This window comes from Anabrus simplex, chromosome 2 (assembly GCF_040414725.1).
Source record: "Anabrus simplex isolate iqAnaSimp1 chromosome 2, ASM4041472v1, whole genome shotgun sequence".
Taxonomy (NCBI): domain Eukaryota; kingdom Metazoa; phylum Arthropoda; class Insecta; order Orthoptera; family Tettigoniidae; genus Anabrus; species Anabrus simplex.
In genome coordinates this window covers 83,625,160-83,638,899 of record NC_090266.1, presented here as the reverse complement: position 1 = coordinate 83,638,899, position 13,740 = coordinate 83,625,160, and the positions used below count along the sequence as shown (strand labels likewise).

The window sequence follows — 13,740 nt, the reverse complement described above, 5'->3', positions numbered from 1 at the left end:
ATTTCGCATAAATTACGATCGCACATCCTGTTGTAACGAAAACTTGTGATAAGATACATTTTCCTAAACTTGGTTTAAATGTTGATTAACTTCCTTTTTCATGTAATCTCAGTCCAAAGTAAACGTGCTAAATAAAAACGTTCCTTTAGCGATGTGTGGAACCGTGATAAATTAGCGCGGTCTCTGGAAATCACTACTATCGGTAAGCAGCAGTCACCGTCAAGCTAGATGCTGTTGGTTAGTAATGTTCATTGAACTGTAGGTAGTACTGGAACGACGGCTGTATGGGAGCAAAGTGCAGTTTCCGGCAAGACTAGCTGTATGGCCTAGAGCCATAACTTCATGAAATATAAACAATTAGGCGGAAAGCCTCTTGCAAACTTCACGTTATTTACAGTGAAAGATATGTTTCAGAAGATTAAAAGGAATTAGAAACTGAAAATTGCTATGGATATTAAACAAGATGAAAATGTATTCTAGAAAAAATTACGGAACAAGTAGAAATCATAAGTTATGAATTTTGTTATGGTCCGTATTGACAATTGATCACTATCAAATGGTAGCAAGAGTCCACCTTTTCAATACTATTAGTTTGTACATTGTCTTATAAAACTGAGACTAGTTTCAACCCCATATATATTGGGTCATCTTCAGCCACACTCCAATTGGAAGACATAAGCAACATATATAACCAATAATGATATAAACACTGATATGACACAATTTATAGTCTTAATTTAAACTATTGATGAAGTCTGAAATAACATATCTACACTTTAAACTAAATAACACATCAAAAATGTTGTGGTTGATGGCGAACTATTTTGTCGTTTCTACAGCAGTTATCGTTTTTGAGTTGATCTGGGAGTTGGTATCTTTTTCTGTGTAAACACTGATATAATTTAAACCATTGATGAAGTGGTGTTGGTATCTGTATCAAGTGCACGTAACTTATGAACAGCATAGGGACATTCACCTCCAAATTAATTAAACGGTAGATCACTACATTGATAATAAGGAAAACCTATTAAAAGTACGATGTTCCCCTTAAAGCTACATAAGTCTTGACCCATATTACTATTGAGCAAACATGAATATCAATCAAGTTGCTCGTCTACACAAAAAAGGATACCACCTCCCAGATCAACTCAAAAACAATAGCTGCTGTAGAAATGACAAAATAGTTCGCCATCAACCACAACATTTTTGATGTGTTATTTAGTTTAAAGTGTTTAAGACTATAAAGTGTGTCATATCAGTGTTTATATCATTATTAGTTATATATGTTGCTTATGTCTTCCAATTGGAGTGTGGCTGAAGATGACCCAATATATATGGGTTCGAAACTAGTCCCAGTTTTATAAGAAAATATACAAACTAATAGTATTGCATAGGTGGACCCTTCCTACCCTTTGATAGTGAACAAGTAGAAAGTCGTGTCTTCCATGGCTTACGCTGCCTGAACCGTCATCGATAGACCTCAAGTGTAAGCATACGAAATGTAGAGCTGTTCAAGCTCAACAAAAAAGTCTGCGAGGGCATAATACTTATCTCTAACCATTTGCCCTTTAGAGCGATTTTAGTTCATAGTCGGCAGTAAGAAAATCACTTTTCACATAAATAAGTACATAAATTAAAGATTTTTCCAAAATTTAACATCCACAAAAAGTGTTCAACCTCCTCTAGGACTCATTAAAGATTAAAACAATCTTTAAAGTACATAATTTGCACGAACGATTCGGGTGTTAGGACCATTTTAGTCCGGATGGGTCGCTAGTTGACCTTCAAATATCCATACAAATTATGAAATTCACATTGTACATCAAGCCTGCAAGATTTATACTGTCATATTTTACAGCATCCATAATAATGGCAATTAATAATAACCATAAGTTTTTTTTGCTAGTGGCTTTACGTTGGACCGACACAGCTAGGTCTTATGGCGATAATGGGATAGGAAAGGTCTAGGAGTTGGTAATTAAGTTATAGCCCCAGCATTTGCCTGGTGTGAAAATGGGAAACCACGGAAAAACCATCTTCAGGGCTGCTGACAGTGGGATTTGAACCCACTATCTCCCGGATGCAAGCTCACCGCCGCGGGCCCCTAACTGCACGGCCAACTCGCCTGGTAACCATAAGTTTAAGAAATGTACAAATAATCCCATAACGAAATTAAATATCATGTCCACTGATTATCTGAAAAAGGAGAATCTTCAATAACGATAGTTCAGTGGTTATGTCTCCAGTGAGGTCAGCTGCCATAGCGCTGTTACATCGGATAGGCAATACCAGTAGCTGCTCAGGAATCATGCCGAGGGTGGAGACTGAAGAATATTCCCAGCCTCATTCACTGTTTTTGTTCCTGCGTTGCAAGTTGTGTTACGAGTTACATTTGTGTCTGTGGTAAGAGTTGTACTGCGAGTTACAGCAGACTAGATTTATTATACCTGCTAAACGTAAGAAGCTGACTCTTCACCAAATGATCAACATCATTACTGATGCTGAAAGGGATAGCCAAGTACCTTTGTCACAGATAGCAAACAAATATGACTTGGCACCCTCTACGCTGTTTAGCATCACGAAACAGAAGGAAGCTCTTCTGACTGAGGAAGTGGAGTGCGGTTCTGGGGAAAAAATACAGAAGAATAATGATTCTTGGCCGTACAAGGAACTTGACAACATTTTAATGAAATGGTTTGAGGGAAAAAGGTGTGAGAACGCTCCAAATGACGGGAACATACTTAAACAAAAACCTCGAGAAATCTAACTTAAGCTGGGTTTGGTCGATATAAATTCTTCGAATGGCTGGTTTGATCGTTTTAAAAAACGGCACAATCTTTGCTCCAAAACATGTACGGCGAGAGTGCGAAAGTTAATGACAATACAGTTGCGAACTGTATACGTTGCCTCAACTTCTTGAAGGATATGAAGCTAAGGATGTTTTTAATGCAGATGAAATGGGAGTGTTTTACAATTTGGTCCCGTCTAAGACATGTGCTCTTCACGCAGAAAAATGCCACGAAGAAAAAAAAAAGTGAAGAAAAAATGACAGCGTTGTTATGTGTTAACAGTGATGGGAGTGAAAAATTACCCCACTAATAATTGGAAAATTTAAGAATCCAAGATGTTTCAAGAGCACCCGTACAGTCCGTGTAAATATGATTTTAACAAAAATGCATGGTTGACATCGGAGATATTTCTAAAATTTTTACGAACTTGGATGCTAAGATGGGATTGGCAGGAAAGAAAACAGTGCTGGTGATAGATGTCCTGCTCATCCTTCAGATACATCTTTCTTCCTAAATGCACTAGTCACCTGCAGCCTTTGGACCTTGGCATTATTCATTCTATGAAGGAGAAGTACAGGAAGGCCCTGGTTCACCGAGTGATTTTCTTTCCTCGAAAGACACTTAAAACTGCTTTGGCCATGCAGTTTTTTGTGCCTTTTCAGACCTTTTAAATGAAGATGATGCTACTGATGACATTGGGCGAGATTGGGGCGGGGAGTTGTATTAAACGACTTGAGTGCCACAACATTCAAAGAATTTGTTACTTGCGATGATGATATCTTAACCTCAGCACCACAGATGGATGTTGGAGACCTTTGTGATGATGCAAAAAGACAAAATACTGAAGTGGAAGAAGAAGGGGATCCAGCAGAACCAAATTTTGGGGCAGCAGTGGAGGTACTGAAATTGTCTGCTGGTGCTTCTCCTCCTCCAATGTTGATGAAGATGTCATCAACAGCCTCAACCAAACCGAGAGAAAACTTTTTTCCATGAGACATCTGGACAAAAGGAAGCAAAATACTGAACTGGACTATTTCAGAAAGCAAAAATTAGTATGCTTATTCTCACAGTTCTCATGGTCTATTTTTCATAAATCAGTAATACTTATTTCTCTTTTACTTACTGCAGGTAGTGCTCCCAACGGTCCACTAAGGAATTTGTTATTTCTGCTGTTTTGCTGATATTTTCTGTCATTCTTGTGTTAATATGACATTTTAGTATTTCTAACACTTTCATTTATTATCTCTTGACATTACATTAGTTAAAAATATAAATGGAATTATTTCTTGTGATATATAGCCCATTTTCTCTGGAACCTCTTTTAAGGAAAACCCCTTCTTAAGGAAGAAATATCAAATCTCTCTGAGATACGTTAAAAAGGGGTTCTACTGTACAAGAATTCTCAAACAGAAAGGTTGCTATTTGACACCTACATTTTGCAATACTCATGAAAGTGCACATGAAATGCTTGAGAAAACGGGTGCTCAAAAATATGAAGAAGAAAAAAAAATTCCCTAATTTAAACTGAGAAAAACAGGTGATGGTAAGAATTATGAGAATAAATATATCATTGTATTGTCCAATTAATTTATAACCTCAGTACATAAACTGACTAGGTATGACAAAAAAATTTACAATGTAATTACCAACTGAAGTAAAAAGCACACTACTACATACTACCTTCTTAACAGGAAATAGCTCCTTTGGAATAGATGAAGCAGACCGTCTGTTCATAACTTCCTGATCATCAGCTGCAGCCACAGAAAAAATCTGCTCCCTGTGAAAGAAAAAAATAAGTGTGATATACAAATTCCATTCATATTGTCAATGAACTTTCACAACGAAAAAATAAGAAAGGAAGAAAGAAAGGCAGTAAAGTAAACTTGTGTCCTCATCTTGAGGTAGTGCAGCTCTTTTCAGGCACACCCCCATTAGAGGTGAGCTGCATGTACCATTTCAACCACATACAAGCCCTCTTGCCATTCCTAAATTTCTGACAGTACCGGGAATCGAAACTGGGCCTCCAAGGACGGCAGCTAATAGCACTAATCGTTACGCTAAGGAGGCGGACAGAAAGGCAGTAACAGATTATTAAAATGTACTAACCATTTTCTTATAGCGAAGGGTCACCTTAACAAAATTAAACTGAATCTACAATATTTTAAAAAAATTACACTTGTATGTTTAAACATCTACAACCCATTTGTTTAATCTATAATTCATTCAATACAATATCTATAAACTCTGGGTCAACATTATTCTACATTTCATTGGTGTTTCGATGTTCAGGACTGAAAAAAACAAGAAATATGCAGGCAGATACATTCTAAAAATTCTGAAATATAATCCAAAAAGGGTACAATTTCACCTAATAGGCTTTCTAAAGAGAAGTGTTAATAATTTACCAAAACTTTATTAATAATTCTACATTTAAACCTGTAAAACTTTACTACACTAATATACCAATCTAATAATGGTAAAAATATTTTCGTTTAGTTTTTATTGTGGAATGTTGCAAGCAGTTTGCAAGAAACAGCATATTACATTATTCTACTCTGATCACATATAAACGTGGCAATTCAGAACAGAAAAAGTTTTAAATTCGTCCCACGTGTTACATGTGCATCTTCGAATTCTCAAAAAGGAATCTTTTCCAGCTGTCAAGTACAGTACTTCCATGTATTGAGATGAGCTCCTGTCAACTTTGCACAATGTAACGGATGTGTATTTAAATACAGTCTAGTCAATGCAGCTTAGACAAGGTTCATCGTCATTCATGTCATTTGGAGTGCCCCGTAATATTTCAGCGATTTTGCACGTTGTAGCATATCAGGTATTTCCACTAACACTTTGAACAGTTTTCTCTTCACAAAACAATTCCTGAACAATTTATATAGAGGACACATCACTACTGTAAAAGTGAAAACAATTTCTCTCAGAACTTCGCAGTTCTCGCAATAATACTCTACTCCTCGGTGGAGTAAGTATTGGCTGGGGAGGAAGAGGGAGCAAAGGCACATGTTCTTTAACAGGTTGAGTGCCGAGCCGATTGTAGCACACTATTCCATTGGTGCCAGGCATTGTTTTGAATAGTATTCCGCTGGTTCCAAAGCAACTGTACGCATTGTAAGCTGTTTATATAATAATGGGATGTATTTATATGATGTACTAAGTAAATTTTATCTCACCATACCAAGGTCATGTGTGACGCCATATGGTGCCACATCAATTTTTACGAAAGATAAAATATAGCGTAACGCCATATGGCATCACAGAATTTTTTTACATGGAATGTGCAATACGAATTTCAAATACGGAAGATTTATTTGCTAATTCAAATTAATGCTATATTTATGAAAACCTAGTAAAATGCAAAACAACTACTTATATTACATTACATATTGTGAACAGTTTTCTGATAACTCAAAACAATGAAAATATGAGTCTCGGCACGATTGGCAGGCAGTGACACTCGCATTGCAACATAAGCATTAGTCTTTAAACAACAATTAACCTTCAGTCACTCTTTGTTGTGAAATGATTCAAAGCACTTCAGACAAAGGAAAGGTGTGTCAGGACAGGTTGTGCAGACAGTTGACACCCGTTTTGCGGCAGAAGCAGCAGCCGTTCTGCCCTGACCTTGCATAGTTGCTGATAGCAGCTTCGACACCGGCCTCGAGCTTTGCTGCAATATTGAAAGGAAGAAATAAAAAATAATTTTATAATTAGTATTGACATCTTTCGGAAGTGCAATAATGTTGAATTTGATAACATTTACCTGATACTTTCCTGTCCTTCCGTCTTGTTGGCTTCCCCAAGGTAGTGGTTCTCTCTCTTAGGAGTGCGTCTAACAGGGTCGTTAGACAAAGTAGAGTGTTGACCACGTTCCTTCGAAACCCCGCAAGAGACATTTTCCAATGTCCTGTAACCCGTATCTTATTGTACAGAAGCAGTGCATTTACAATGGCAGTACCAAAAAGAATGTCATCTGCAACTTTGTGGTACCATCGGATGGTTTTCCTCATTGCAGTGTGATACGAAGAAAGTGTGTCTGCAATATCTATTCCTCCTTTCATTTTATTGTACGTTATTACCATTTTCGGCTTAACCACATCTTCGTGTTTCCTGTTCTTTTTGCCCGTAGCAATTACATCATTAGAACATTTGGTTAATATAATCAGCACGTCCCTTTGATCTCTCCACTTCATCACTGTCAATCCATTTCCATTCTCCACTGCAATGAGTTCTCCCTTTTTAAGCTTTGCATTTACAACATCCTTTGGAAAACCTTTTCGATTTTTCCTAAGTGTGCCAATAAAATGTGTCTTACGATCCAGTAGCACCTCAGCTAACTCAATTGATGAGTAATAATTATCAGTGCAGAGAAAGCGACCACTGTTCAGATACGGGTCCAAAAGTTGCATTACAACTTGAGTAGCCATACTCAATGTATTCTGAGCATTCAAGGTACCTTTACCAGAGTACACTTTAGTTTTGTAGGTGTAGCCCGTGTCGTCGCACAGCTTAAATTGTTTAACCGTACCTGTGTGCCTTCATCATCATCATCATCGGTTTGCCCTTCCAGCGAGCCGGGTAGGGTGTTTGAAAACGAGCGTCTTCCAAAGTTGCCTATTCAAAAACATTTCGTTGTCCAAGACAGATTCCCAATTCCATCCTCTTCTCTCCACGTCTTCCCTCAGTTGGTCCATCCATCTTCTTCTCGGTCTTCCAGCTGGTCTTCTACCTGTTATTCTCTTTTCCAAATAAGCACATGGTAACCTTGTGCTATTCATTCGTTTAACATGCCCAAACCATTTAAGTCTAGATGACCTAAGTCTTTCCTCCATCGATTCATTTAGACCTAGGTTAGATCGGATCTCATCATTTTTCACATGATCAAGTCGGGTCTTTTGGAGGGCAGTTCTAAGAAATTTCATTTCACAGGCTTGAATCCTACTATAATCCTTTGATGTTAGTGTGCAGGTTTCCAGAGAATATGTAAGGATGGGAATGAAATATGACTTGTACAGGGTCATTTTTGTTCTTTGTGGGACTTTCTGATCCCATAGTAGGTGTCTAACGATGCTGTAAAAGTTAGAGCCTTTGGTTACTCTGTTTGTTATTTCTATCTCAGCTCTGTTATTACTAGCGATTACGCTTCCTAAATAACTGAATTGGTGTACTACTTCAACTTGGTGGTCCTGTATTTTTATGTTGCATTCTGTATAATGTCTGCTGATTTTTAATGCTACTGTTTTTGATGGGTTCAATTTCATTCCATAATCATCAAACTTCTTACACCATGCATTCAGATTATTTTGCACTCCCTCCTCTGTTTCATCCCATATTGCCACATCATCTGCAAACACCAGAGCCTGAAGATCTTTATTACCTTTTCCTTTTAGTTCCTTTAAAATGGTATCCATAACTGCTATGAATAGAAGTGGTGACAAGGCACTTCCCTGTTGTACTCCTTTGGTTGTATTGAACCATTCAGAGTGACCATCTCCAATTCTGACACAGCTTTTACAATTACTATATAGCATTTGGATCTTCCTAATAAGGTACTCCGGTACACCAAGTTTTCTAAGACTTTTCCAAATAGTTGATCTAGGAACATTATCCTACGCCTTTTCAAGGTCCATAAACACAATAATTAGGTCTTTTCCTCTTTCCCAGTGTTTCTCTGCCAACATCCTCAAAGCAAATATCAGATCTGTTGTGCTTCTTCCAGCCCTAAAGCCATGTTGTTCCTCTTCTAAGATAGGCTCTAGTATATCCCTTACTCTGGCTTCAATGATCTTCTCCATAATTTTAAGGCCGTGTGATAGGAGGGTAATGCCTCTGTAATTTTCACTTTTCCTTCTACTACCTTTCTTAAAGATAGGAACTATCACCCCTTTTGTCCAATCTTCAGGTATTTCATTATCCTTCCATATTGTTCTGAGAACTCTATACAGCCACTGTATTCCTGGTGGACCAGCAGCTTTAATCATGTCAGCTGTAATTTCATCAGCTCCTGCTGACTTACCACTTCTCATCCTGTGGAGAGCTTGCTCTACTTCTGTCCATGTAATTGGGATATCCTCCTCTATTGTTTTCTGTCCTACATCCTCAAGAGAGATCTCTTTAGGGCCATTTAGGAGCTTGTCAAAATACTGCCCCATTGTATCCGTGATATCTTTCATATTGCGAACTATATTCCCATCTGCTGTCTCCAGAGCTGTAATTGCTTCTTTATCTGATCTTTTACTTTTAACTATTCCATATATCATTTTCATATTCCCTTTACTGTCTTCTTCCAGTTTAGTTGTAAATTCTTTCCAACTTTTCTCTTTTTCTTCCCGTACAATTCTCTTGACTTCCAGCTTTCTGTATCTAAATTCCTTTGCTATCTCTTCCAATTTATTGTTGTCTATTTGGTCACTGTTGATTCTTCTGTCAGACTTAGCCACATCAAGAAGTTTTTTGGCTTTATTCCTTTTCATTATGGCTTCTTTCACTTTATCATTCCACCAAGATGTTCTTTTCTCTCTCACTCTTCTGCTTGTTCTTCCACATATTTTATCTGCACTACCAACCAGACTTTCCTTAAAATCATTCCATTCTTCATTACCTTTCTTTGTGTCTGTTATTGGTATTTTAGCTCTGATTTCCTCTTGAAACTGCTGTTTGACTTCCACATCTTTCAATTTCCAGTCTTTAATTCGTGGTTTTTTCTTCTTGTCTACTTTAATGATAGGTTTGGTGACTTTTAGGTCTGCAATGAGGAGTCTATGGTCACTATCAAGGCTCTCACTAGGTATCACTTTTACATCATGCACCTTTTCTCCACTTGACCTATCTGTGATAAGGTCTATCACTGATCTATACTGACCGTCCCAACTGTATCTCGTTATCTTGTGGCTATCCCGTTTCTGAAACCACGAGTTCTTCACCAGGAGTTGGTTTCGTGTACATAGATCAAGCAGAAGTTCACCCTCCTCATTTCTATTACCAAATCCATATGGACCAATAATGCCTTCATAACCTGACCTATCAGTTCCTACCTGGGCATTAAAATCCCCAATTATCATTATGTTCTCTTCATCAATGATGTCCTCTAGTTTTTCTAGGAAGCTTGCTTTTTGGTCATCGCTACAACCCTGCTGGGAAGCATAAACTTGGATTACAGTTTGAGTTTCTCCATTTAGGTATATTTTAGCTTTGATTAATCTCTCATTGATGAAGGAGACATCTGTTACACTATCAATGTCTTTATGGAGTATAAAACCAACTCCATTCCTCGCCACTGCAGGATTACCACTCCAGTATAATTTATATCCGTCCTCTAACATTCTTGTGTTGCAACCTTTCCATTTGGTTTCACTTAGCCCTAGGATGTGAATATGTCTACGGTTCATTAAATCCGTGATTTCGTTGCATTTTCCTGTTAGAGTCATAACGTTTAAGGTTCCAATCCGAAGCTTGTTTCTATGATCGGGTCTTCTCGTGCATCTTGAATGAACATCGGACATGACGTCGTCATTAGTTCCAAGAGTACTTGAAGTATTGTCAACATTCAGAATATGTTTCTTTCCGAGGCTTGTTTTCATTTTGAAAGCAACTGCATTGTACTCCTGTACTGACTTGCTAGGCCTAACGTACTAGAGGATTTTCTTTCAGGGTGTGTGCCTTACCAGGCATAAATTGCCGGAATGATAATCAACCTCTCCACAGAATCATTGATTCATCAACTACGAGGTTTTCACCTGGAGTTTTGACACTCTTGAAGTTCATATGCATTATATCTAACAGTGGCTGTATCTTGTGCAACTTTCCAGCTGAAGCATCGTTGGGACCAAAGTGCCAGAACCGAAGTATTAACTGAAAACGATTTCTTGGCATTGCCTTACCAGCTGCACTATTTCCATATACAGAAAACTGGCTCCAGTAATTTGATAATGAAGGCATTCTTACAAGACCCATCCACAATCTCAAACCTATAAAAACTATCATTTCCTCCTTTGTAGTATCTACCCACTCCTTCAAACGACTAGACCGCTTAATATGCATAGACGCTAGTGTTTGATTTGCATTGATATTAGTTTGTAGTACCATCATATCAAGAACTTCGTCTGTTAGGAACAGGCGGTAAAACTCATATGGTGTGGCTGTAGAAGTATAAATTTGAAGATTTAGATGCTCCTGGCTTGTAAACGGAATATCTTTCTGTGCCCCTACACAAGGACCCCAGACATCATTGTTCACATGATTGTCTACACCATTTGCACCGGCACCGTCCCCACCTATATCACTATCAGTATCGCCATCGTTTTCCGCATCACTCCATACATCCGTCATGTTGTCACTGTCACTGCACTCATCATCACTAGCGTTATATTCACTGCCATCAACACTTACATCTTCCTCTCCATAAGAATCCATCAGTACTTCACAAATATCCACTTCACTAATTCTCTTCTTTGCAAGTCGCTTACCATTTCTACTAAGATTATTACCAATATCTTCCATTCTTTATATTTTTGCACAACTACACAAACTGAGTGATAATACATACGTAAACAAGGAATAAACAATGCCTGGTGCGCTTTCACCTGTGACAATTACCACTGGCCAGTCAGTGATTTCGTAAGAATACCGTGGCGCCACATGGTGGTACACAAGAAAAATACATAGCTGGAATAGACCCTGAAGTTTACTCTTCACGTAGTGCCAATTTTACGCGCATAGATGTCACAGCTAATTATCTACGGCGCATCGCCTGACACTCTACTATGCCGCCATATGGCGCCACGCCATCTCAAATTTGAAGACCACCGTGACGCCATATAGCGGCACGTGGCACCCAACGTGTTAAACTTTGCCACCCTTAGTGAAGCCTTAATGACCATGGTATTTTCATCACGTTTGATATGAATTTGTCAATGTCAGAAAATATTGCTGCATTTCTTGGCAGCTACCGAGTACATTGGCTAGGTTGTTTGGGTTATGTAGCTACCAGCTTGCATTCAAGAGAGAGTGGGTTCGATCCCTATCTATCAGCAGTCTAGAAGATATTTTTTAGCGGCTTCCCACCAGGCAAATATGCTGGTGTTGCATCTTAATTAAGACCACCGCCGCATCCTTCAAAGTCCTTCCTTATCCTATTGTTGTGATAAGACCTGTCTGGGTCGGTGCAATGTACAACAAATTGCAAATATACATATATATATTGTGACTGTATCGTCAAATTGAATATTTATTTGGAAATTAATATGTGGGAAGTGTATATGCTTGGAGCTTCTTTGTCAGGACAGGAGCGCAGTTTCATCATATTGTGTAACATCTTCGCCAGCTTGGCGCCTAACTCACGCGGATTATGGCTTATAAATCCCCCGAAGTGAGCGCGCACGACGAGGGAAGACAAGGAGGAAAAATATATTTAGTTGACTCTGCCCCTAAAACAAACGCCGACTCACAGTAGAGCCAACTTGAGAAGGTGATTGTGGAAGTACTTTCGGGATAATAACGATTAAATTAAACATGAAGCACACGTCGAAGTAACAGCAAGAATATTGGGTCATTGACAAAATTATAAATCAAAATAACATAATATTATTTATGAAATTACATCTCAAAGAAATTACGTAAGCTGCTGTAGTGTCCTAACGCTAGCTGTGAAGCAGACAGCCAATAGGGATTCCCCAATGGACTCTTTGATTTAGACGGCCGAATTACTATTAAACCACTGATCGTTTTGCATTTCGCATGACATCTAGTATTAGTGATTGGCGAGCCATAGAATCTGCCGCATCGCTGATTTCCATAAACTTAGTGGATCTGGAGATCTCAAAGTTGAAGAGGACAGTACCTCTGTCCAACCCCCCCACTCCATGTGAGACCATATATGCTTGCACTTCTCAGGGTGGTTAGTTAGTCAACAGGCAGTCCATGAGGTGACCAGACGGCTGTTTTGTGGTCGGACTTTCCTGTTCTTTGTGTAGAAAATGTAGATATAAACGGGAGTGCAAATATGTATAATTTCTCATACGAATTGTCAGTAGAGAACTTAACTGAGCAAGTGCTGTATGAATTACGGATCGTTCGCGCACGCCTCGTAATTACGCGAACTACGTCGTAGGTTCGCATCGCGAAACTGTGACGGTGTGATGTGCCGAATATCAGACAGAAAAACTATTCTTCAGTTAATCTCCTGTGGTAGACAGAGAGTCCGTGGTGTGTGAGAGTAATTTGAAATTTTGTGAAGGTAGATATGTAAAAAGGTAGCACGAAAGTCCGTGTAATATAATATAATATAGGACTAAGTTATCGTACTGAATGACAGCGTAATTGTAGTTAAGTACAGAGAAACAGACGTACGAGACAGGGTTTTAAAATAAATATAGGAACCAAATGTCATGTTAATTCAGATTAATAAACTATTGCAGTGACAAAACCGTGATTTCTGTACTAGCTTTGTCTGACAGGTAGTCTAGCTGTGTCCGGTATCAAATTAACAAATATGCAACTTTCATTCTGCGAAAGATCGCAATCATACCAATAAAAGGAGAATTTTGACTGTGACGTGTGAAGAAGGAGTCTCTCTGAAAATCAGTATGAATAGTATCTTTCAATTGTTCACAACTCCAAGTCCATGGATTATTCAAGAGTCATTGAGGGACGTCTGGAACCCGTGACCTCCCACCTCAGCGACATGGAGTAGACGCGTCCTGCGGGTCCCTTGGGACTCGGATTATGGAGGACCAATCAAAACCTGTTGAGTACCAAGTTATGACTTTGTAATGCTAATATTCCCTTTGTAAGTAGGTAGAAATGTAAGGATAGGGTTAAGATAATTTATAGTATTGAATTGTCAGATTAGTTCACTTAGAGTGGTCAGTAGGATCCCTTATAATTTAACTACTTGAGGTTATTCGGGAAGGAAACAAATAAGAATAATTGCATGTAT

General features: G+C 38.5%; 1 protein-coding gene across 3 annotated transcripts in view; it reads right to left on the bottom strand.

The window, feature by feature from the left end:
• LOC136864910 (transforming acidic coiled-coil-containing protein 3) overlaps positions 1-13,740 on the bottom strand; it is a 232,925-nt gene that overhangs the window by 131,585 nt on the left and 87,600 nt on the right. For all 3 annotated transcript variants that reach the window (XM_068226474.1, XM_068226473.1, XM_067142318.2), the window contains exon 3: positions 4,470-4,566. In XM_068226474.1, coding sequence (XP_068082575.1) covers positions 4,470-4,523 — 54 coding nt within the window. In that variant the 5' untranslated portion in view covers positions 4,524-4,566. The remainder of the gene's footprint in view (positions 1-4,469; positions 4,567-13,740) is intronic.